General features: G+C 38.9%; 1 protein-coding gene across 2 annotated transcripts in view; it reads right to left on the reverse strand.

Annotated features, from left to right (window-relative positions):
- Window positions 1-26,470, reverse strand: part of CFAP54 (cilia and flagella associated protein 54) — a 279,565-nt gene extending 253,095 nt beyond the window's left edge. For both annotated transcript variants that reach the window (XM_029955764.1, XM_029955763.1), the window contains exons 1-6: window positions 26,139-26,470; window positions 18,246-18,351; window positions 14,915-15,058; window positions 11,882-12,053; window positions 8,092-8,150; window positions 704-847 (exon numbers count right to left, since the gene is read on the reverse strand). In XM_029955764.1, coding sequence (XP_029811624.1) covers window positions 704-847; window positions 8,092-8,150; window positions 11,882-12,053; window positions 14,915-15,058; window positions 18,246-18,351; window positions 26,139-26,467 — 954 coding nt within the window. In that variant the 5' untranslated portion in view covers window positions 26,468-26,470. The remainder of the gene's footprint in view (window positions 1-703; window positions 848-8,091; window positions 8,151-11,881; window positions 12,054-14,914; window positions 15,059-18,245; window positions 18,352-26,138) is intronic.
- Between the last annotated feature and the right edge of the window lie 423 nt (window positions 26,471-26,893).

The raw sequence follows: 26,893 nt of genomic DNA on the forward strand, positions 1-26,893 counted from the left end.
ACGAAAAAAGATCTGTACAGCTGCAAAGGCTCTGTCCTGCACAGCCTTCCAGCCAGGAGGCTGAGTGAAGGCTGAGATCCTCTCCACTCGCCAGGCCATGAGCACTGGTGCAGGGACGTACCGGCCTACAGGAAGGGGTGCCTACTTCTAAGTCTCACCAAGCCCTCGTCCACTGACTAGCCAGGTACCATGTACTATAGGAAAGGATATTTTTCATTTACACAGAGGTACCATATAGGCTAACAGAAACTCCTAACAGTTAAATTACATTTCAAATATTCAGTCTAAAAGATATACAGAAAAAGAAGAAAAACAAAAAAGAGTCGTATTAAACAAATGGCGGCTAGAAGCAGAGAAAAGCAAGACAAATGGATTATAGGGGGCATAGAATGCAAAACTAAATACAGAAAGAAAGTGACCTGTATACAAGAATCTAATGAGGAAGGAAAGATATCAGAAATCTTATTCAAAAAGGGGCAAAGAAGGTGAAAGTGAACAGAGAGTAAAGGAGAGGGCAGAACGTAGAGCAAGAGAGCAACGGAATGGAGAAGCCAAGCACAGTTCTGCAGGTCTGCCCTGGGGCTTCTGTCTTTGCTCTACTGCAGTTCTTCACGTTTGGTCTGACTGCTTGTGTTTGTGTTGCTGAGAATCTGAAGAAGAAAATGCCGAATGACTGGTATCCTGAGAATGACAGGTGGCCCACCTCGCCGTGAACGCTGGCGTGGCAGCCATAATAGCACTGGCAGACAGCAGTGTAGAGAGTCGCCCTCCACGTCAGGTACCTGACAGACAGCAGCGGGACCGAGAGCTCCATACACACACTGGCCCACAGGAGGTATTCTAAGGCCTGAGGAAGAAAGAGCATACCTGAGTATTTTTCATTTTAAGCTAAAAATGATTATTTCTATCTAATATCATCAAATTATAAGTTGTGAGCACCAAGTTGCTGATTACTTAAACCAAAAATACCACAAATAGTGATTCAAGCAAAAACAAGCATTTAAAAAGTAAAAGAATAGGGGCGCCGGGATGATTTAGTCGATTGAGCGTCCAACTTCATTTCAGGTCATGATCTCGCGGTTTGTGAGTTCAAGCCCCGTGTCAGGCTCTGTGCTGACAGCTCAGAGCCTGGAGCCTGCTTCGGATTCTGTGCCTCCCTCTCTCTCTGCCCCTCCCCTACTTATGCTCTGTCTGTCTCTGTCTCTCTCTGAAATAAATAAACATTTAAAAAAATTTTTAAGTAAAAAAATAATTTAAAGAACTGAAAATCTCAAGTGAGTTATTTTAGAATATCTTCCTTCTTAGCTACTAAAGTCCTATGAACTCAGCTTGTTTTTGTCAATATTTATCAATTATCAACAGCAGTCTAGGAGCTAACTCTAAAAATGTAATTGTTATTAGCTGGCCTGGAACCAAGGCATTTTTCTGAAAATCGGGTAGTATAGCAGGGGAGGGGAAATGGAAAAGGTTTACTCTCCAGTGCCTGCGATACTTCGTAGAAATGGTCCAATATTGGAGTCAAATCGACGTGGGCTTTTGTCCTAATTTTATCACCTAGTACTTGTGTCCTTTTACCTCTCCAGACCTCATTTTTTTCATTTGTAAAATAGGTGTTTTAGCACATGGTAGGAGTGCTGTTAGGGAGGAGACAATGTACATGACATTCTAGGATGGTATTTGGCACACTGTAAGCACTCCATAAACGGTGCCTATCACCAGCAAGCATAATTATTCCCAAGGTACAACTTGAAACAAAATGGTGGGGAAACATTGGCCTGTTGTAGAAATGTTTCCCCTCAACCATTGATAATCCTTTTTATTCTTTATGTCCCTTTTTGGACATATTCTTCTCACAAACTCTATACCAGGAAACACTACTTGACTATATGTATCCTGAAGTTAAAATTTTCCAATCTTTTTCTTTCTTCAAAAATATTCCAAAATCTCAAAAGTTCATTTGATTATATCGCCTTTTGTTTGATTGAATATAAAAAAAATCCCATCTATGTTCCACATGTAAATGTAAAAAACATTACTGAGATGAAAATAAGAATCTGAACCAAATATCTCAGAATATAAAATTCTAAATTCTATGCTTGGAATATGGCCTTGACCAGCAAGTCCTCACATGTCTCCCTAGACTATCAGGACACTTCCTCACTTGTCTCCCTATCTTTGGTCTCACTCAACCCTTGCTCTTCTCAGACAACCTCTTCCTTATATATCCTCCTTATCTCCACCAAAATTATCTTTCTTTTTTTTTAATTTTATTTAAGTAATTTCTATACCCAGTGTGACACTCGAACCCATGACCAATCAAAAGTCACATGTTCTTCCAACTGAGCCAGCCAGGTGGCTCCAAAATTATCTTTATGCAAATTAGGCTATGTCACTGTGCTTAGAATACTCCCATGGCTCCCTAATTAGGACACACACACACACCCTTCATTACCTAATCCCTGCCTTCTCTTCCATTACTCTTGATCTTACATCATATACTTAAAGCTAATCCAAAATGCTTTCTGTTCCACGAAACATCCTAGTGGCCCAAATAGACATGTCTTTGCTCATCCTGTTCTCTCCTTCACCCACCCCATATGACTGACCTAAAACACTACCTCCGTGACTAGCAGTGTTACCTTAGACAATTAACCCCCATGTACCAAGGTTCTTCATCTGCAAGATAGGTATAACAACTATCTTATAGGACTGTGTGAGGATAAAATGAAGTAATGGAGGCTAAATACTTAGAACACAGTACACATATAAGTCCTCGCCTTGGTGACAACAGTGGAGAAACAGAAAGTGGAGCAGGAGAAGGTGGAGGAATAAGATGAGGAGGGGAAAGACAAGAGTTGTTGAAGACCCCCTAAAGTCCCTAGAGAGAAATGACTATTGCCTCATTTCCATCTATACCGTAATTGCATTATGGGTGTATGTGTATATATATTTAATTTATGTAAATGTTTATGTATATATATATATTTTTTACATTTAATTGCATTAACATGCTTCATGTGTGTGATTCCAAAACTAGACGGTAATCTCTTTGAAAATAGGAATAGCATCATTATTATATATCACCAGCACCTAGAAGAGCACCAGGTACACAGCAGACATTCCCAAGGGCTATTAAATGAATTCAATGGACAACCTTAGAGTCAGCAGAACCAACTACAGAAGACTAACAAGTATTCAAGATTCTCAAGAAAATAATAAATGTGGACAATGGAAGAAAGTCCTTTTCCAGTAACAAACTCAGCCTTCAATAACTGATGAAGTAATTAAGGAAAAATATGTCTGTTAATAGTCAAACCAATCTTGAAAAGGCAAATCATCAAAATGATCCAGGAGCTTCCTATGTACAAAGCAAACCCACCAGACTGATGTAATATTTAATAGTAAAAATAGATAAAACACCGATAACAGTCAAACCATATTACCATCTCTGGAGCCTTCAAAGGCAGTATACACAACACATGTGCAAGCAGCTCAGCGTTCTCATCTAAGAGAAAGAAATCTGAAAGTCCAGACTTCCCCACTGCCTAGTGAGTTCCGATCCCAAAGGAAAAGAGAATGCTGGACATAAACCAGTTTGACACAGAATTGTAATATTCTTTGCTATCCACTAAGCTCATCCCACTGGGATGTGAATTCACTTAGGAAAGGGACCTCATTGGGGCGCCTGGGTGGCTCAGTCAGTTAAGCCTCCGGCTTCGGCTCAGGTCAGATCTCACGTTCGTGGGTTCGAGCCCCGCATCAGGCTCTGTGCTGACAGCTAGTTCAGAGCCTGGAGCCTGCTTCAGATTCTGTGTCTCCTTCTCTCTCTGCCCCTCCCCCTCTCATGCTCTGTCTCTCTCTGTATCAAAAATAAATAAAACACTAAAAAAAATCATTTAAAAAAAAAAAAGGTAAGGGACCTCATTGGTCTTGTTCACCACCGTATCCCCATCTCCTAAAACTATCTGGCATGTAATAGTAAATATTACATAAATATTTGTTGACTGTCATTAAAAAATTTCAGTTAACAGTGTCAAAGATGGAACTATGTCAAGTAATCATAGAATCAAAGGGCTGAAAGCCAATCTAATTTCATCCCCGCCAACACCCCTGGCACCACCGCCTGATGTCCTATACCTTCCCTGTGTGAGAGTTCTCACCTCTCGTAACAAGGAACAGGCCACATGGTATCAGAAGACAATTCTAAATAAGGAAAGTGCTTCCTTAATGAAATGAAACCCATCTTAATATACTTCCAGGGCACTGGTCCTAGTTATGTCTCCTGGAATAGCACAAAATCACCCCAAATTCACTTCCAAGTTACAGCCTGCCAAGAACGGGAAAACACCTAGGCATCCTGTCTTCTCTCCCAGCTCTCTCCGGGCACTTTTATATATCCCAGAACTGCATTTCCCTTCTCCATCATGGTTAGTCTCCTGTGGCTTTGCTCCAGGTTGCCAGTGTCCGTTAGAGCGATGACTTCTCCATAGTCAAAGGAGATTTTCAGTCCCTCACTCTGGACACTATGTCTCTGCTAAGTGGGTCCCAGGTTGCTTTATTGCTATTTTTGTTGCTGTTGTTGCTGTTTGCTAACCTTGCTGAACTGTGAACTGATGTGGAATTAACAGTCATCAAAATTGAAGTTTTCACACACCTGCAGCACAAAAATCCCATTGTGGATTTTTGCATTTGGACTGTTGCAATTTAGGGAGTATGGGATTAAACCATAAGTTTTCCCCCTTTAAATTCCCATGCCTTTTCAAAACCCCCTTGGGATTCCTGATATTAGAAATTTCACATTTCAAAATAAAAATAGCTTCAGTCACCAACTGCTCACATTATACTTGGATTCATATTCAGACTTATAATAAAAGACCCCAATCGCATATTTTAGTGATCCAAGGGACCTTAAAAAAAAGTAAACTAACCTAACTCCAAGAGGCTAAACTGCTTGTAAATAACAGAGCTGAGACTAGAATTCAGGTCTTTGGACTCGTAAGCATAGCAGAGTTCCTTCCACCACATGGGGCAGGCTTGGCAAAGGGGGGGTTCTGAAAACCCATCATTCCACTTGGGGTTCTGGAAAACTGTCATTGGGGTTTAAAGATGAAGAGCCATTTCAAACAAATAAAAAACCACAAATCTTGATTTCTAGCTTTTTTTTTTTTTTGCTCTCAAAAGCTAGGAAGAACTATTTCTATTAATTAAAAGAAAGAACTTAATTTCAGTAGAACTGTTCTTCATAGGGGAAAAATATTTTTGAAAAACCCAGCGAGAAGAGCCCGCAAGAGGATGGTTCAGATATGAGTAGGAAACACACAGACATGATGAATCAGCTCAGCCACGGGATGGCACTGCGGCACCATTTATTTCAGCTCGGATCACTGGACACAAACAATGCCTAGAGGCATTTCACAGTTTGGATTTGAAGTTTAGGTAAAGGCACGCGGAATAATTTGACAATAATTGTTTAAGCCACAAATTTCACTAAACTATTTCAATTTCCTAATAAAATTAAACAGAAATCAACTGTTTTAAGAATGAACAGATCCTACTGTGTTCTTTAATGTTGCCTGAGCACCATACTGCAATTTTAAATGCCTCAGAAGAAACTACAGAGTATACCTTAAATGAAGGTGAAGTTGCCATATGTCTTTAGGGAAAGAGGCTTCAGAAACCTGGTCTCCCTCCATTCCTTAAGGTTATTCTGGGGACCTGTCTGAGCATGAAAGCAAGTGTTTCCCATCTAGGGAAGAGCCCCTGGTCGGTCCTGGTCTTCAGGACATCTTTAAGAATAGAATCATGTCGAAAACTAGTAACCCTCCTACATGGCTCCTCCATTTGAGTACAGGAACCAAAATACAATGGATCATGACATGCTTAAATTTAGTCAACAGGCAATCATTATTCTAATGGTGCTGAGAGACAGTACCGTGTAGTATTGGCCTTAGCTACACCTCTAACTCAATGTGAGACATTAAGCCTCAGCTTCCTCATCTTTAAGATGAAGATAATAATAGCACCTTTCTCACAGTGGTGGTGTGAGGATTGAATTAGATAATATGTGAAGAAAGTGCTTAGAAGTATATCTGATACGTGGTAGTCATTCATTAAATAAATGATGATGATGACAGTGCCCACCTCATAAAACAATACTGAGCATTATATACGCCCTTCACACAGACCTAACACACAGTAGAGATTCAATAATAATAACAAATGGCAGCCATAATGCCTACCTAGATCCTATAGGAATAGGCGTTTAGATTGCTCTAGGGTGACACCAGGAAAAGCCTGAGGATCCCTTGTCTATTACTTTTTCTGCTGTATGCTCTAACAGCCTTGAATTCTAAAAGTGCTGCAGAAATGAGATCCCTCACACCCAAAAGCACTCAGATGTGGCTGAACCTCAAGGGCTTGTCCCCATTAAATGGACCCAGAAAGCTCATTGATAGCCTCAGCTCAGGAAATCAACCCAGCAGCTGAGTGCGTAGGAATTTCTAGATGAAAATTATTAATTTCCTTAAAATGTATTATAGTGAACAAACTGAAAGAATTTCATTCCAATCTTCAAGTACCAACTGTACAACTACCCACCACCCCAAAATTCTTGCATCTCTCACTCGCCCCCACTCCTGTCTTCCTTCAGCCCTTCTTTTGTCAGACAAAAGCTCGAGTTCAATAAGGGGGAGACGAGATGTCTTACATCAGATCTGAATAAGAAATTATTTTAAGATGCCTATGACATTAAACTAAAATTCTCTCTGCACTAACAAGCACAAACACTAACAGTCAAATTTTGGCACTGATACTTCTGTCCTTCAAGGCTTTAGCAGACAAATGCTGCAGCAGGCCAAACTATCATGGTTCTGTGAGGCAGTATTTGTTGCTACAGCAAGTGCAACAGGAGTATGCAAATTCTTTTTAGGAAATCATCTGGAACTGATGCAGAATTGTTGGAATAGTGTGTAGGCCACATTACATTATTCATGAGACAGGCTCCCTTCATTTTAATTTACATTCAAAATGCTGGCACAGAGCTTGTTTAAGTCACTGTCAGTAATAGAGCTTTTAAATTTGAGGAACAAAACAGAGAGAACACATAATTAATGTTATGCACTGAGCATGCAAGTATCTTTGCTTCCATGTGTATTTTTTAAGCATTGTCAAATTATAAGATACTTGGGTTACATTTTGAAGAAATAAGAAAAAAAAATGCATCTGACCTGAGTTTTAGAATATTCAGCATAAGGTTTTAGATGCAGTAAAGAAAAACAAAGTCGTAATGTTTCAGACACCAAAACAATTCAAGCATGGTCTCAACAGAAGTATATTCTCCCTTCTTGGCCTATATATTCCAGTGACCAGACACTGACACCGGGAATAAATATTCTCCTACACACAAAAGTGCTACCAACATTGAAGGGAAGTCGGTGGAAGTGTCAGCCACTCCCGCAAGCTAAAACTGAGAAGTAAGTACTAGTAAGTGAGACTCTTCTTATAAAAGAAAGGCCCCTTTCCCTCAGCTCATAACTGGGCCACTGATTAGGTGTACATTCACCCAACTAGCAGGTGGGCCATAAGTCAAGTCCAAGCTGTTCAAGAACGAAGTCCAAACTTCATAGTATCAGACATAAACAGGGTAACCATAGTTTATTCTCCAAACCAGAACACTTTAAAGAGTGAAAGGGAGCACTATTAATAATTATTCCAAGACAACAGATATAAACCAGGACTGTCCAGGCAAGCCAGGATGGATGGCCTCCCTACCTAAAGATATAGTTAGCAGAGGGATGTTCAGTATCAAGTTGACAAGTAATGACCAATCTGAGACACTGAGAACACTGGAGATTACCTATCAATTTTAGGAATTCTCTCTTTTTTTCACTAATACTGTATTGTCTTTTTTTTAATTTTAATTTTTATAGATGGTCATGTTAAACTAAAAGTATGAAGAGTAAAACTATATAATGTATAGTTATTAAGTTTTATTATATAACACTGCTTTTTTTGTTCAACATTCAATGCTAACAAACGTCTTGAGAAAAACAGGACGTACAAGGCAAGATATTTTGTCAGTAAATCTCATACCTTGGAAGACTGGCCTATGATCATCAGTTTTCTGCAAATGGTGTAAATGTAAATGGTGCCTAGATGAAGAAAAAGACTGTTAACATGTTTTACAGTGAAACAATGGCAATTTTATATTCCAATTTCTGTAGTTTAAGTCTGTAGTTCCTAAAACAAGTGACCTCATGAGAAAGTCTGATAATAGTTAAAGAGCTTATAATCATTAAAATTTTTTTGTAACTTGCAGCCAAATCATTAAAAAGAACTAATTTGACCATATTTTAAGTAAGTTGCCACAGGAACCTTTTCGTCTCATTTGAAAGGGAGCATAGGTTTTGAAATATATTGAACAAAATATTTAAGTAGCATAGTTTATGTGCCCCATAGTTTTATTAACTCACACAAAACGCTGTTGGTTCCCATAGCTTGCCTATGATTGAAAAACTAAAAATTTATCTCCAAATAAGATTAGAATACATATTTAATAGCATAATACTAAACAAGGAAACTCATGAAAATTTAAAATCAAAACATATAATTTATTTATTTTTTATTTTTTTGCAATCTCATATAATATTTATCCCATTTTTAAGGTATGTCCTATAAACGCTCCAGTGAAATACAGCATTTCCAACTCCTATTTAAAGTACGATTTTTTTGTCAGGCCATTACTTAAATGATAAAAGAAGGCTAGAAAGCTGGCAGAGTCGGGGCAGGAATGGGGAACAACATCACCAGACATCTCTCTATATACAAAGAACATTACCGTGCTATAAACACACCCCGAAGATGGTAATATACCTTTAAAAGGCATGTAATTATAATGACAAGTAGTCTAAATATTTTCCATAAAATATATGATCTAAAATTCATAACCATCAAAATTCAACAGTTATGAATCCACGTTCGTGCTTAAACGTTAAGAGCTTGTGAGAAAACAGCATCTGCTTCAAAACCACAACACTTGATTAAAACACCCTTGTAAGCATAGCATTATAACCATTAGTTATATGAGTCAATAATAAAAATGTTGAATAAACTTTATACACTTACAGCGCCAAAAACTTTATAGAGAATGCAATAGGTCCTTAACATTCAGGGACTCAGCCTTCTTAGTGTGACTGCTCCCAGGACATGGCCTTAGTGATTTCACAGAAGATGCACCAGGGAAGAAACCACTGGGCTAGTAATAGCTCAAGCCCAGCATTCTTACCTCAAATTGTCTTTGTTGACCTCTACTCTTAATCTTTAAAAATGGACTCTGTAATAGTGTTCCTTCATTTTAAAAAAGTCACCAAGTAAGGACACCCACAGCAAACTCATGCCTCTCCACAAAACATGTGACTCAGGTGGAAGCCAGGAGCCTGTGTAAACACGTCAGGGGAACTGCGGAATTTCAGAAGACGTCAGGAGACTGTGCTCAAGAATGACAAAGGCTCTCTGTCCTTAAAGATGTGATTTTAACCTTTGCAGCCCTAATGTGTCCTGACTATACCTGAATCCTTCTTCGATGGTTCAGGATCTTGGCATGGCTCACAGGGAGAGTAAATGATATAAAATGGACCACAGATGAAATCTTGGAATACCTCTGAGAGCTTGTTTTGTTTTATTTTTAACTAAATCTCTAAGTGACTCCTCTTCATCAAAGACAGCCACCACCAAAATAATCTTACTATGTGAGAGTTGAATGAGCTGGGTTCAGGTTGGTTGTGAAGTAAGGTATTACGCAACAGTCACAAACCCAGATAGAGTTTGTGAAAGAACCAAAGTTAGTTAACTATCTTAAGAAACCAAGAGCGTGTATGTGTAATCGTTAATTAAAAGTAAAGAGAATCAGTGTTAATGTCTAACAGAAAAGGTGAAATGTATTTTTGATAAATTGACGTACAGTCAAGTTTAGTTACTTAAACTCCAAACTTTTAAAACTACAAGGTCTTAGCACTTGTTAAGCTCCCAGCAGGAATGCCCTTCCCCCAAATATCCAGATGTCTCAATTAGGTGTTTACTCAAAGGTCATCTCAGAGAGGCCTTCCCTGACCCTGTTCAAAACAGCTGCCCAGCCCCAGCCCAGCCTCTTTCCTCCCTGTCCCCTTCTTGGCTTTATTTTTCTCCATAGTACTCATCACCATCTGACACACTATTTAATTTTGATTTATCATCTCCCTGAAGCATTACATAAGCAAGAGAACAGAGTTTTTGTCTGTTGTCCACTCCCGTGTCCCTAGCATTTAGAACAATGCCCAGCACCTAATAACTTTGAGATGAGTTAATTAAAACAGGGTCAGTAGTCAGCAAAACTAAGTATATGTATCTCCTGCAACCCAGAAATCCTACTCCTGTACATAAATCCCAGAAAACTCTTAGGTTTATAAAAGGACATGTGTAAGGATATTCATTGTAGAATATTTTATGCGATTATAGAGGTAGAGCAAACCAGGAGCCCATCCCGAGGGGTGTGTGGATATCTGGAACACAATTCAACAGGCAGAATTAATGAACTAGATTTACACATAGGAACCTGGTTAGGTTCTAAAGTCATAGGACTGAGTTAAAAAAAAAAAAAAAATATATATATATATATATATACACTTAGGAAGCAGAATAAAATCTAGAGCATGATACCATATGCATAAAGAAAAGCACACACCTAGTAAAGGTATATAGAAGATAAAGAAATTGGTTTTGTTTTTGTTTTAGAATATTAGGATTTTTTTTGTCTGTAATCTTAAAAAGACTTCAGCCAGGGAATTAAGCTGCATCATTTCCACCTACCTCTTAAGCAAGGTCCAAGCACGGGACTCAACCCTCAGGCCTACCACTCCTTCTCAAGCATAGAACCTCTGGTCCCGCTCAGTCCCTGCCCAGATATGTGAGCAACTCAGGTGGAAAGATGGTAATGGCTACTCAGGAATCACAGATTCATCATCTTCTTGAGGATGATCAGAACACAAAAGTTTCATAGTCACTGGACTGAAAATTTCTTCCAAAATCAGGCTCATCTCTGGCAGCAAATGTAAGCTCTTATTTCAATCAAATGTCAAAAAAAATGGGGGGAGGGAGACAATGGAAAAGGCTAGAAAATGTACTTCCAGCTGCCATGGATGAGGGAGAATCCAATGTTTTCTTTCAAGTTATTTTGTCCTGGTCTTACATACAGAGAACACACTGTCATTTTCCTTTGAAGAAATTATCTAGAGATCAATATAGTACGTGACTGTAACTTTGAAGAGAATTTAAATTAAATTAAAATTGTAACTCCCTGCTAAATTTTGACAGATAAGTTTCATTTCAGAAGACAAGTATATATGTATTTATGTATATCTACACAATGCATATATACATATAATATACTATATACACATACACACACATTCTCAGAGCCACTCACTCAGAAGCATGTAGGAAGAGAAGACTGATAAGTAGAATGCAGCAGTCACTAGCCAAAGTATTGGAGAGGACCAATAAATGGATGATGCTTAGAACCAACTGAACCTGCAACAGTCCTTTGATCTTTCTCCACTTGTATTGTATTTACTTATTAACCATGGCCCCTACTTCTTTATACCTGAAACTGACCTACCTCACAGCCTCTGACCCTCCCTTGAGTAGAAAACCCAAAGACAAGTCCCTGCTTATGAGGGCAAACTAAAAGACAACCAAAGTATTAAAGAGACAAAAACAAATCCCATAATCATCCTATTATGCAATGACCATTTTAAATAACAAGACAGTCAATCAAATTACCATCAAACTTGGCATTTAAATAACTTTCCAAAAGACACGATGAAAAATAAAAGACATCGGTGCATACCATTGAAGATGATCCAGCAGAGGTGCTCCTGTGGCAAAGCCACCTGCATGGTGAGTCTTAAGGAGGACAAAATCTGCAGACACTGGGTCACAGATTCCTTATTCTGCAGGTTCACATCATTCTCACAGACCAGCTCATAGCTGCAAATATTTTTGCCATTTAAAGCACGAAACTGAAACACAGAGAAAATATAAATAAGAATATAAATTAGGTTTATGCAACTTAAGAAAGCATTTTCTTAAAATGTGAAAACTTAAAATAGAAATGATTCTGCTTAAATGGATTACATAAGGCTATAGACAGAATGTTTGTGGCCCCCCCCCCAATTTGTATATTGAAACCTAAGCCCCACTGTGATGGCATCTGGATGTGGAGGTCTTTGGGAAGTGACTGGGTCATGAAGGTAGAGCTTTCATGAATGGGATCAGTGTCCTTATAAGAGACCCTGAAAGAGCTCCCTACTGCCTTCTGCCATGTGAGGACACAGAGAGAAGGCGGCCATCTATGAACCAGAGAGTGAGCCCTCACCAGACACCAAATCTTCCAGCACCTTAAATTTATGCTTCCCAGCCTCCAGAATTGAGAGAAATAAATATTGTCTAAGGCATCCAGCCTATAAAAAGATAATAAGACAAAAACAGAGAGGGAGGCAAACCATAAGAGACTCTTAAATAAAGAGAACAAACTGAGGGTTGCTGGAGGGGAGGTGCGTGCAGGGATGGGCTAAATGGGTGATGGGCATTAAGGAGGGCACTTGTTGGCATGAACACTAGGTGTTATATGCAAGAGATGAATCACTGAGCTCTACTCCTGAAGCCAATACTACACTGCATGTTAACTAACTTGAATTTAAATAAATAAATTTTTTTAAAAAACCATTAGTCTATGGATTTTTGTTATAGCAGCCCTCAAAGACTAAGACCTATGGAAAGAAACGTGGTAAAAATAGTTTCTTCAAAGCATCTATTTAGTTAAGATTACTTGTCTTTCGTCAAAAAAGAAAAATTCAAAAGTAAAAAAAAAAGTACAAAATTCTATTTCCAAGAATATGGAATTAAATCACATTTTATAAACCTTCCTCATGGCATTTTACCTTATTAATGTGGATGCAATTATTACCATTTACACAATTCATTCACCAAATGTCCGTTGAACACCTCTGTTTGCCATACTCTGCTAAGCAACAGGGACTTAAGGATGATGAAGATGTGGTCCCTGCTCTTCACAGAAGGAAAAGCATTCCAGGCATATGAAGTGTTAGGAATGTTTGAGGTAGTTGCTGTGGTCACTGAATCGAAAGTCTTTTATAAGATTGGGTGAGAAGGCTTAAAATAAAGAGATTAGGGGTGCCTGGCTGGCTCAGTCCAAAGAGCATCCAACTCTTGATCTCATGGTTGTGAGTTCAAGCCCTACATTGGGTGTAGAGATTACTACAAAAAATAAACTTTGGGGTAGCTGGCTAGCTCAAGTCAGTACAGCATGCAACTCTTGATATCAGGGTTGTGAGTTTCAGCCCCTGATTGGGTTTAGAGATTAACTTAAAAATAAAATCTTTAAAAAAGGAGACATTAGGCTATTGAGATAGTCAGAACATGGAGTGCATTCCATATCATCCCAAGGAATATAGACTTTAACCAAAGGCAATATCAAGGGGCAGTGGAATAAAATGATTTGATTTATATGTTAGAAGTTAATTCTGACCAAAGTGTAGAAAATGAAAGGCAGAGGGTGGGGCACAAAGCTACAAGCATGGGGACTAGGAGAGATCAAAGGCCTTTGAAGTAGTCCAGATACCAGAGTCCTGACATGGGTGCAGGAATCAGGGATTAAAAGGTTTAAGTCTTGTCTGAGTCCATGGGATTTAAATGTGGAAGGTGAGAGAGAGAAAGTGGTCTACAGTGATCTCCTGCATGGGCGAGGGGCTGGTGCCAATTATGAAAGAAAGGTGATAAATTCAACTTAGGATATGGCGAGTGTGAGGTGTTTATGACATACATCTCAGATGAGAGATTTGGGCTAGAGAATCATCAGTACTGCTAAAGCTGTGGGCGTGAACCCTCAAGAGTACAAATGGGCCTTCCTCTACCACATAAGACTTCCCTCTTGGATCCATGTATATGGTTTCTAGCCACCATATAACTGGTATACAGAAAAAGAGATTTATATATTGCATGTACATGCTGGAATAGTTATCTTCAAAATGCCAATTCATAACGCCCAGTATTCTCAATCATATACCTATGGTACAGTCAAATTGAACTGCTCAATGGACCCCCAAACATGCCTTGAAATTTTCAATGTATTAAACCATCTGCTGTTTCCAAAGCCTTGAGTAATCATCAGGTTTGGAATAACACAGCTTTGGAGTTACGCTGGCTAGGGTTCAAACACCAACTCTGCCCATTGCTTCAAAGTGGGCTGGGTTTCTTAGTCTCTTTGTCCTCCTCTGTAAAAGAGGCATTATAGTGCCCACCTTCTAGGACTATAACGCGGCTGCAAAACAATTCATATAATGCATATAGAAGAGTACCTAGCACCTGCTAACTGCCCAACCAGTCAATCAATGGTAGCAATCAACATAATAATAATACTGGTACACTAGAAATAAAGCATAAACATGATTTGTATCAAAAGATCTAGATTGATCTCCTAAGCCACTAGTTAAAGGATTAGTTTTCTTTTACTCTTTTGTAAAATAGGGATAATAATAGTATCTAATTCATAAAGTTGTTGAGGATCAAATATGTTTTCCAAAGCATTTTGTAAACTAAAAGCATTCTACAAATATTAAAATAATAACAACCGTCTGCTGGAAGGATGAGTGATTATAGTGACACAATCTCCAAAACGTCTTCACAAAGGTTCATATGTGCACTTTCTTATCTGCTACTGAAAACATTTATTAAGCAACGTACAGGACACAAGAAAACGCCACACTAAGCAAATGAAAGCCATTTAGAAGCTGTCAACTAAAGAATACATTGCACGGCTAATCATAAACTGTAGCTAAAATAGCTACTGCTTTCATCTTACTGTATGAGCAGCAGTTTGGTCTCCAAGGCCTTTTGGGAAAAAGGCAGTTTTGAATTGATTCACATCTGCTTGATTCTCATCAAAGTGGACACAGAACTGCTGAAGGTACCTTCCATAGCACTGTAAGAGGGCCAATTTATATTCCTAAAAGAAAAAGAGGACTTGATGAACGCTTCAACACACCATTTTGCTCATCATTATTAAAATTTGGTAACATTCATATTATTCTTAATAGTATCGATATTATTACTATTACTACTCTTACCACCACCGTCACATTACTACTACCTTTACCACTAGATTTCTAAACACAAATTATGTGAGAGACACTGCACTAGGTGCATTATTTCATGAACTCTCCTGCCAACAAGACTATTGTGAAATAAGACCATCGCGATCTCCAAGATGAGAATATTCGCCAGGGCGTGAACAATGATGACATAACAATGAGAATATTCACCAGGGCGTGTGTGGTAATACCTATATATACTCAAAATCCAAAAATTCAACATCACCCTATCCTGGTAATCCACCCACTGCAAAAGGAAAATGAGTTGCATAACTAGCCTTCCTTCTCTGATACCTCCTAAGTTCCAAAAAAGCAAGAAAGGCAGGGAGGGGGAGGAATAACAGGAGTGGGGGGGGGGGGCGGGAGAGGAAGGGAGGGAGAAAAGGAGGAAAGAGAGAAAGAAAAAAAAAATGAAGGGAGAGGAAAGGAGAGAAGAGAACAGAGGAAAGGAAAGGTGTTCTCTCTCTCTCTCTCTCTCTCTCTCTCTCTCTCTCTCTCTCTCTCTCTCTCTCTCCCCTCCCTCCCCCTCCCCCTCTCTCTCTCATCTGCCAATGGTCTTTGAAGCTGCATCAGGACAAATCAGGACAAGTCTGAGCTGAGGTGCCTGGATGGCTCAGTCAGTAGAGCATGTGATTCTTGATCTCAAGGTTGTGAGTTCAAGCCCTGTGTTGGGTGTAGAGATTGCTTTTTAAAAAAAAAAAACAAAATCATAAAAAAAAAAGTCTGAGCTATTGTTACCTAGGATTCTTGTTAGTTTTAATTCATGCTTGTGTTCCCATTACAAAATCAGCGCTCATTTCTGCAGCCCACAGGGCACAGGTGACCTGGAGTTTCAGGGCAGGAGAGGTGAGCCTGTCTATGCATATGAGTCAGCTTCCTCCCCTACAACGGTCTCTGTGCCAACTGCCTGTAGGGTTACCTAGCCCCTTGGGAGGCATCCACAGTCAAATTTTTGTTTCTATTTCTATTGACTTGTTTGTTACTTGTTCACTAATTCTAAATCTTTTCCTTTTTAACTTAATTCACAGAATGATTTCAAATCTAGGTTCAAAACAAGACTATTCCAGGGGTGCCTGGGTGTCTTGGTTGGTTAAGTGTCTGATTCCTGATTTCTACTCAGGTCATGATCCCATAGTTCCTGAGTTCAAGTCCAGTATCAGACTCTGCTGACAGCATAAAGCCTGCTTGGGATTTTCTCTCTTTCCTCTGCCCATCTCCTGCGTGCTCGCTCTCTCTCTCTCTCTCTCTCTCTCTCTCTCTCTCTCTCTCAAAAGTAAATAAATAAACATCAACAAGAAGGACCATTCCAACAAAATTATCTTTACTGTAACTACAATAAAAATAGATTCTAGAATGGAAGTAACAACTCAAGTTCATTTTCAGTTGTCTACCTTTATCAGCCCACTTTCTCATCAGTGAAAGTAGATAAAAAGGTTTTCTTTGTTCCTTTAATTAAATTTTAAAATATCTATCTGGGCCTTTCTATCCGAAATACTCTGAACCTTAGCCACTACACAGCATGACTTACTTTATCAACTTCTAACATGCTCTTCCATCCTCCCTCCACCAGTATCCATTCCACCCACCTGAATACTCCACAAACACCACCAAACTGTGCTGTGTATCACTAGCTTCTTATACCGAGAAGCATAAAAATGAGAGGAGACACTCTTCTAATGCTTGTCAAAGTTTTTCCACTTCACATGAATATATATATAGCTCACAAGTTGGATCTTGCCCATTGGTTTGTTTGTTTATAGTTTTCTACAGAAAAACTTTTTATCTATAGTTTTTCTACAGTTTCCCTTTATTTTCAAGTTTCTAAGAACCATGGTCCAATGATATGAAGCTAAGCTGATGCTCTGATTTTGGAGGCAGAAAATAGATCTTCTTAATTATGAAATTGCCTCCACATCTTATCCTCCATTTGGCAAATTTCCCTCCCAAACAAAACAAAAAAGAAAAAGCAAACAAAACGAAACAAAAATTCCTGTCCAGAAAATAGAAATGGAGAAAGAAAATGAAGCTGAAAAACTGAAGACCAAGAAAAAATTTAAAAAGTCCTAAAATCACTTTGGATAAAATAACTTTTGGTCCAAGGATTCTAGATGTGTCAAACATTCATATTTAACTTGGAATAATTTGGGCCTATGCCAGAGCTTAAAGGAAAAAGTTACATTATGTTAACTGAAACCCAGCCCGGGTATGCCTCTCTCCTGAGCTCGCCCTCTCTCTCTCTCTCTCTCTCTCTCTCTCTCTCTCTCTCTCAAAAATAAATAAATGAACATTAAAAAGAAAGACCATCCCAACAAAATTATCTTTACTGTAACTATAATAAAAATAGATTCTAGAATGGAAGTAACAACTCAAGTTCATTTTCAGTTCTCATCAGTGAAAGTAGATAAAAAGGTTTTCTTTGTTCATTACCGAACCAAGCCCATGAGTTCACAGCAATCCAAGACCTAGTATTGACTACGGAACCAGAAATAGGGCACAAGCTCAGTTTGGAATACTATACTAAGCAAGAAACAGGCCATGGAGAGAATGACTGCTATAATTACATATAGCAAAACATTAAGGAATTTAAAGTTGCTAAAACAGGGCACTAGGAACCAGACACCATAGCAGCAAGCTCAGGAACCATGCAAGTGGTCACTGGGCAAGGTCAGTCACATGAAAAACAACAGGAAGTGGTGTCTGGGCTCCTTTGTATAAGGTAGGAACATGATGACTCAGCATTTCCTGTTGGGCACCTACCACACCCTCTTGTTAACTGGGGACTGTGCTCCCGCCCAACCCCACCCAGCCTGCTGTCCTTCCGTTCAGGAATCTCTTACCTCTGGAGAATCTCAGCTACAAAATTAAAAGGCAAACACTTTTTCAGTTACTGTGCCTCATTAAAATTTGTAGTACTCATTCATATTTTTCTAAGAAAGAAAATCAAATATGTAATAGGAATGGTATCAAACCAAATAACAATAACAGTTACTCAAGTAAGTTTCATTTAGGCCTTTTTTTTTTTTTTACTCCTGAGGCACTTACGTTTATTTCACAAAGACTATCTCCAACCTTCAGAAGCTTTTCATTGTAATAGGCAGCTGGCAGCCGTGGGGCATATTTGGTCCAGATACTAAACAAAGAGGTGGAGCTGTAAAAATCATAAAATAAAATATCCTCAAAGTCAGAAGGACAAAGTCAATTAATTAGCAAACCATCCTTAAAAACTTGTTTTGTGCTGTTTTTCCAATGTGTCTTACTGTCAATGCCTAACTATTACTAAATGTAGTTAAAATTATTGCTTCTTTTATGCACTGATCAAAGCTCTGTATATGCATTTTTAAAAACAGATTTTATTTTTTAGAGTAGTTTTAGGTTCACAGAAGAACTGAGCAAAAGGGATGGAGATTCCTCGTATGCCACGTGCCCCACACACAGGCACAGCCTCCCTGGTCATAAACACGCTGAACCAGAGTGGCTGTTACAAGTCATGAACATACATTGACGCATCATTAGCACCCAGTGTCTACAGTTTATATTAGGGTGTACTCTTAAGAGTTATACATCTACAGGTTTGGACGTTTACAAGGACGTTTAGCCATCATTAAGCTACCGAGGAGTCCTTTCACTGCCCTAACAATCTTCTGGGCTCTGCCTGTGCCTCCCTTTCTCTCCCTTATCCCCAGACAACCACTGAGCTTTTTATTTTCTCCATGGTTTTGCCTTTTCGAAATGCCATACAGATGGAATCATACAGCATGTAGCTTTTTCACACTGGCTCCTTTCACTTAGTAATAAGCATTTAAGATTCCCTCGTGTTTTTTCATAGCCTGAGAGCTCATTTCCTTTTAATGCTGGATAATATTTCGTAGTCTAGATACACCACGCTTAATCCATCCATTCACTTACTGAGAGGTATCTTGTTTGCCTCCACGTTGTGGCAATTGGGATAAAGCTGCTATAAACATCCACGTGCATTACTCGGCAGTCAAAATGAATGAAATCTTGCCATTTGCAACAACATGGATGGAACTAGAGCATATTATGCTAAGCGAAGTCAGTCAGTCAGAGAAAAACAAGTATCATATGATTTCACTCATATGTGCACCTTAAGATAAAAAAACAGATGAACATAGGGGAAGGGAAGCAAAAATAAGACAAAAACAGAGAGGAAGATAAACCATAAGACTCTTAAATACAGAGAACACTCTGAGGGTTTCTGGAGAGGGGTTGGGTCGGTGGGGTGGGCTAAGTGGGTGATGAGAATTAAGGAGGGCACTTGTTGGGATAAGAACCGGATATCATATGTAAGTGATGGACCACTAAATTCTATTCCTGAAATCAATTATTACACCATATGTTAAGTAACTTGGATTTAAATTTAAGAAAAAATAAAAAGTAAAATAATAAAATAAATATAAATATTTTTTAAATTTCATATGCATATTTTTGTATGGATAGAAGTTTTCAACTTCTTTGGGTCAATACCAAAACAAAGCCTGAGTGCATGGATTGTATGGGAAGGGTAGGTTTAGTTTTGCTGGAAACCACCTAACTGCCTTCCAAAGTGGCTGTCCCATTTCGAACTCCCACCAGCAATAAATGAGAAGTCCCTGTTGCTCCGCATCCTCCCAGCATTTGGTGATGTTGGTGTTCTGGATTTTGGCAATTCTAATACGTATGTAATGGTATCTCATTATTTTAATTTTTATCTCCTGATCATACATGGTGTGGAGCACCTTTTCACTGGTTTGTTTGCCACTTGTATTATCTTCTTTGGTGAAGTGTCTGTTAAAGTCTTTGATCCATTTTTTAAATCAGGTTGTTTTCTTATTGTTTAAAGAGTTTTTTGTATATTTTGGACAACAGTCCTTTATCAGATATGTCTTTGGCAAATACTGTCTCCCAGTCTGTGGCTTTCCATATTCTTCAGGGTGTCTTTCACAGAACAGAGATTCTTCATTTAAATAAAGTCCTGTTTATTAACTCTTTTTTTTACAGACTGTGACTTTGGTGTTATACCTAAAAAGTCACTGTCAAACCCAAAGCCATCTAGATGTCTCCTTTGTTATCTTTTAAGAGTTTCACAATATTACATTTTACATTTAGGTTTGTGATCCATTTTGAGGTAGTTTTTGTGAAGGGTGTAAAGTCTGTGCTGAGATTTAGTTATTGCATATGGATGTCCAGGTGTTCCAGCACCATTTGTTAAGAAGACTATCTTTGCTCCATTGTATTGCCTTTGCTCCTCTGTCAAAGATCAGTGGATTAGATGTACGTGGGTCTATCTCTGGACTCTCTATTCTGTCCCAATGGCGAATTTGTTCATTCTTTAACTGATACCACACTGTCTTGATTACTGTAGCTTTAGAGGAAGACCTGAAGTCAAGTAGTGTCAGTCTCCAGATTTGTTCTCCTCCAAGATTGCATTAGCTTTTCTGGATCTTTTGCCACATGCATCTTCTTTTCATTTCATGTCCACAACAACCCTGAGATAGGTAGTACCAATATCCCAAATATATAGTTGATATATTGATTGACTTGAGGGTCAGAGTACTCATGATCTCAACAAGTATATCACTGCGCCTGCCTGTCCTCTGGAATGTAAACTACCCGAGGGCAAAGACCTTGACTATGTTATCTATTGCCAGCCTCAAGAGTAGTGAATATCTAGTACTCTAGTACGTATACATAGTCAATAATTATTTGCTGAAAGAATGAATGAACAAATAAATGACTAGAGGAAAAAAGCCTCGTTCTTATTTATTTTTTTCTATAAAGAGTTCAAGGATTCCACCATCCAGTCAGTCCATTAGGGTCCTGCTTCCCTCTACCAAGTAAACAAGAACAAAACATACAATATTCTCAGAATGGTTTCTAATTAGTCTCAAACGGTAGCAGATCACTGTTCATTTTGTTCATTCATTTAGTTAATATTTACTCCTTCCTTCTCTCTCAGACATTATAAATGCCTCTAGGAAAAATCCAAATTTCCTTTAACAGTTGTCCAAACCTATCCCATAAATTTTTAGCTGAGGACAGTGTTATGTGCTGAATGTGTGTGTCCCCTCACAATTCATATGTTGAAGTCCTAACCCTCAGTGTGGTTGTATTTGGAAAGGGGTACTCTAAGGAAGTAACTAAGGTCAAATGAGGTCATAAGGGTGGGGCCCTTGTCTGATGGCATGAATGTCAATCTATGAAGAACACCAAAGAAATTGCTTTCTCTATCTCTTTCTTTGCACTTGCTTAGAAGAAAGGCTATGTGAAGACAAAGAGGTCTTCTGCAAGCTGAGAAGTGTGCTTTCACCAGGAACTGACCCTGCCAGAACTTGATCTGGGACTTCTAGCCTCCAGAACTGGGAGCAAATAAATTTCTGTTGTTCAGGCCACCCAGACTATGGTGTTTGTCATGGGAGCTCAAACTAATTTGTAATTAGTAATTAATAATTAATGGCCCAAACTGACTAGTACAGGTAAAAACACAAACTTAGGGACTAAAGATGGCTCTAATACTTATGATGTATATGTTGGGATATTATCAAAACAACCTCAACAGAAATACATCGATTAATTCATTCAAGTAATTAAATGATATAGATTTAGTGACAAGGGAGGTGTGGGGGACAGCATATTTTTACCTCCTTGGACTGATTAAAAATATTGTGGGGTAGGGAAATATATACATGTACCAAGTAGCAAATAACCATGCCCCCAAAATTGTGTGAGAAATAAAGCCACAGAAATTTTAAAAGAAGAGGTTTTTTGGTTTGGATTGGGTTTTTTTCTTTTTTTAACGTTTTTTACTTTCACTTGCTGCTTCATAAAATGCCACAGTACTAGAATAAATATAATGAATCTCAAAAAGTCAGCAAGTCTTGCTAGAACTCTTAAATTATGTAGATGAAAGACTTAATTCTTCCAAATCTTAAAGATGAGAAATGATGACTATGTTTATTACTCATAAAAGAAAAATACCAGCTTTGTTAAATCAATCAAGGTTATATAATAGGAGAATTTTTTTAAGTGAACTTTTAAGTTCAAGTTAAGCCCTGTGAACGGCTTACATAATGATTAAACAAGGGAAATATAATACATACTATAATGTGCATCATTTAAGAAAACATTAATGTCCTTTGAATTGCTGATTTATTATAGTGGCTGCTGAATATTTAGAATTTTCTAAAATAGAAAATCATAACTATATAAAAAGAATGTCTAAATCTCATGTGATTATAATAAAAGCATATCTTTAAAAAAATCAATCATACTCTGAATTTAATGACATTGCTGTTATGATCAAAATTTATATATTAAATACCCTGAATTTTTTGGTTTATGGAAGTTCCTATAATTATAATGTTTTTTATTTTAAAAAATAACCATCTGTCAAGTACGTTATAAAAGTGAATCCTACCTAACTCTTTCCTAACTGACCTCCACATTGTCATTCTTGCTCAATTTGGATAAGATTATATAAATATATATATATATATATATATATATATATATACATATATATATATAACTAAGATTAATCCCTTACCCAAAACTACCCAATGGTTTCCCACTCAATTTGGAATAAAGGCAAACTATAAAAGGCCTCCAGAACCTTCCATAGCCCTACCTATGCCTCTAATTTCACCTCATACCACTGCACCCACACTCACCAAGCTATGCTTAGCCAGCTTCTGTCCATTCCTCCCAAGTCTCTGGCTCTTTCCTGCCAAGATATTCTCACATGCTTCTTCCCTCTGTTTATCCACTCTTCTTGCCTGGTATCTTTCTAATCTCAGCTTAATGTCACCTCCCTCTCCATTCATTTGAAAGTAGGTCCCAGGTGTGTCTCTTTAAGCTTCTGCTCGAGCATTACCTACTCTGACCACATTGTTGAAAATTGCAGTCTCCTATCTCCCCTCCACAACCCTTCCTCATTTCAGTTTTCTCCCAAGTACTTATCACTTTCTAGGTCACCACAAAATCAACTTATTTTAAATGTTTATTGTCCATTTCTTCCTCTAGAATATAAGCACCAAGAAAGCAGGGACCTTTGTCTGGTTCACCGCCATATCCCCAACACCTAGTATGATGCCTGGTACATATAAGCATTCAGTAGCTTCTTCCTTCATAGCACTTGTTGTTTGTATATTGACTTAATGATTCAATGAAAGCCTCTCTCTCTCCCTCCCTCCCTCTCTCTCTCTCTCTCTCTCTCTCTCTCTCTTTCTCAAGTCCATGAGTACCTATCTATTTTGTTGACCACTATTTAACCCATGACTAAGATAATGATGGGGCACATAGTAGACATTCACCGAAAGTTGTTGTGTAAATAAATAAATACCTAAATTGTGTAAGAGATTAGATTGCTAAGGTCCATGTCAACAATTAACGTTTATGATTCTCTTACAGTCTCTTTAAAGATGGGACAGATACCAACCAGCCCAGGTCTACTTTCGATATATACCATTCACACTTACTGAAAATATAAGGATAATAACCCTTGAGCTCTTTTAATAACAAATATTCATTGGAAGTTTGCTCTATCCCAACCACCAGGCCAGTTGCTAGGTATAGAAAAATAAAAAGAGGCACGTTACCCAAGGTCAGCAGGGAGCTTTCATTCTAATGGGGGAAACAGCACACAAGAAAACAAATAAATAAATAATATAAACTGATGGCCAAACCCACATTAAATTGGAAAGGCACTCTATGGAGGTAACAACTGAGGTTAAGACCTAAAAGTAAAGAGGGAGCCAGATATTTAAGAAGCTAAGGAAAGAACATTTCAGACAAAGGAGGCAGCAAATATAAAGGCCCAGGGATGAAAAAAAATGGATCTGTCTCCCTGGAAAGTCCTGAGACAGAAGTGAGGGATGGGCTGAGATGGAAGGGGCACACAGGGCCAGATGTTCAGACCCTGGCAAACGGCAGAAGAAGTCTTAAATTTATTCTAAAAGCAATGGGAAGCAATAGAAAGTCTTTAGACAAGAGAGTGGGTGATTTAGTTATAAAGCTGACTGCTCAGTGAAAGATAGATTTCAGACTCGGGAGGCTGTGGGGAAACATGGTGGTGGCTTGAACCAGAACGCTGGTCGTGGGGATGGGAACATAAAGTGCCACCTAAGGCACAAGCACAGAAATGTTTGAAAGATAAATATGGCTTAGATATGTGCCTTCATTAGTCAATTCTTGGTTCTCATCATATTTGGCCCATCAGCAGGATTTGCCACAGTTAATCCATCATTAGTTCCTACTTTGAAACAGTTTCTCTTCCTGGCTTCCGGTACACCACACACTTTTCTTCCTACCTCCTTGCCCACTCCTTCTTAGTCTCTGCCAACTTCTTATCCTCTCAACTTGTTAACGCTGGAGTGTATCCCAGGAGTCAGTCCGCAGACTCCCCTTTTCTCCATCTACACTCATGCCTTAGCTACTCCATCAGGTGTCATGATTTAAATATCATTAGTACACTGACGAATCCCAAATGTATTATCTTCTCTGATCTTCTGACCTGCATGACCAACCGCCTACATAATAGTTCTGCTTGGACATTGAATTACATTTCAATTGCAATATATCTAAAACTAGACTCAGGGCACCTAGCTGGCTCATTCGGTGGTGCATGTACTCCTTGATCTTTGGGTTGTGGGTTTGAGACCCACACTGGGTGTAGAGATAACTTTAAAAATGTTTTTTTAATCTTTAAATAAATAAACAGAAAATAAAACTGAACTCTTGAGCTGCCCCTCTCCTACCAAGAAGCATTTCTTCCCACAGTCACTATCCATCCCAGGAACTTCACACTTACCATTCACTTTTGTTGCCAACTCTTCCTACAGAAATCTTCATCACTTGCTATTGTATCTTGTTCTCACCTTTCTCAAAGGCGACTTTTCCTGACTTACCCTGAGCATGCTCCCAGCCACCCCCATTTTAAATTTCAACACCATACCATATCTTCCATCCCGACTCTCTGCTCGAATTTTCTCTCTAGCACTTCTTTCCCTGTAAAATGATTTCTTTACATATTTGTTTAGCAGCTGTCTTTAGTCACAACAATTTATACTCTATGAGAATACAAACTGTTATATCTTTTTGTTAATTTGATGTTTACTAGTTCCTATAATGGTTTGTGATATACAGGAGGTGTTCAATGAATAATTAAATGCATTAACGAAGAACAGATATAAGTTAAAACAATTCCTCCAATATTAAATGCATGAATGAAAAATAAAAGGAAATTATTCAGTATTCTGCTATTCTTTGACATTTGTCTACATTTGTAACTGGTTTGCGAGGTATTTTGAGTAGGAAAGAAAGATGCTAACATAAAGAGGAAAGAACCTTAAAAACTGAAATTCAGTAATACATGGACATAGAACCCCCCAAAAGCAAACATGTGCAAAATGAGTCATCACAAGATCAATAAAAAAGTCATTGTGATCCTAACACCAATATAAAAAGGAATTAAAGTATAAAAATGAATTAAAGTGCACATGTTCACAGATTCACATACTTAATGGCATCAAGAACTAACTTTTTCAAGAACATAAGACACGTCAAAGTTTTCCTTTTTCCTTGTATATAAAACTGTACCCACAGCATGGGAAGTTGTGAACCCCCTGAGTCCCTGAGTGAGCCAATTTACTGGCATGGGATAGCGACTGGGGAACGCTCAGAAGGAAAGATGAGTTATGAAACACTTCTGTGTTGATTTTTATTTTGACCGGAGCAGGAAGCCAAGGTATAACATTTACCAGGAATTAAAGACTGTAATCGCGAGGAGTCCACACTTGTTAACGTTTGCTTTTATCTCCAGGTTCGCAACGCTGACCCAGCTCTGGGACCACCGTGGTGGCATCCTCAAGGGCACCTCCTCGGGCCCCAAGAGGTGCCTTTTTGGGCCAGCGCCCTCCCCAGCGCCCTGCCTCCGCTTACCAAAGCCGGTGGAATTCATGCTTCTGTTCCTCTGTGGTCGCTAATGCTTTCTTTCTCCTCATGAAGCCTAGTAATTCCCGGATCTCCCTCTCGCAGGAAGCCAGGAGCGGGTTTTTAGCGTCCAGGGGCCCGTAAAACACAGCGAGGGGCAAGGTGTTCTCGTTGCAGGTCGAGCGAGGCAGCGGGCTCTGGGAGCTCGCCTTCGACTCCAGGGCTGACTTCGAGAGCGCTTTCGAGGTCAGGGGCAAGGTCGGCGGCGGTCCTGGCGGGGACTCCGACCTGAGAGACAGGTCGAGGAGAGAGGTGGAGGGGGTGCCTAGCGCCGCCATATTGGCGAGACCCTGGCCGGCCAGAACTGTGTGTACACGCGGTTGCCTGGCGACGGTCTCGCGGCAACCAGGCCTCCCGCGGGCTTTCGGGAAACCGCAGCGGCCCCTGGAAGGCGAAGGAAGAGAGAACCCGGTCAAGAAAGAAAGGATGCTCCTCTTGTTCACTGGCATTGCTGTATGAGGCAAGAATAGAAAGGAGGTTTTGGACAGGGAGCTAACAAATAGTAGAGCCCAAACGATAACAATTTAGGACTCTACTCATTTTCCATTTCGACCATTTAACGGTGATAATGATCATAAATATGTGCCAGGCATCATTCTAAGTATTTAAACCATAATCTATTTAGTCATAATAAGTTTTACCACTTAGGGTATTATGAGTACTTCCATTTCATAGTTTAAGAAACCAAAGTTGACCGACTTTGG

The sequence above is a fragment of the Suricata suricatta genome, chromosome 10, assembly GCF_006229205.1.
Source record: "Suricata suricatta isolate VVHF042 chromosome 10, meerkat_22Aug2017_6uvM2_HiC, whole genome shotgun sequence".
Taxonomy (NCBI): domain Eukaryota; kingdom Metazoa; phylum Chordata; class Mammalia; order Carnivora; family Herpestidae; genus Suricata; species Suricata suricatta.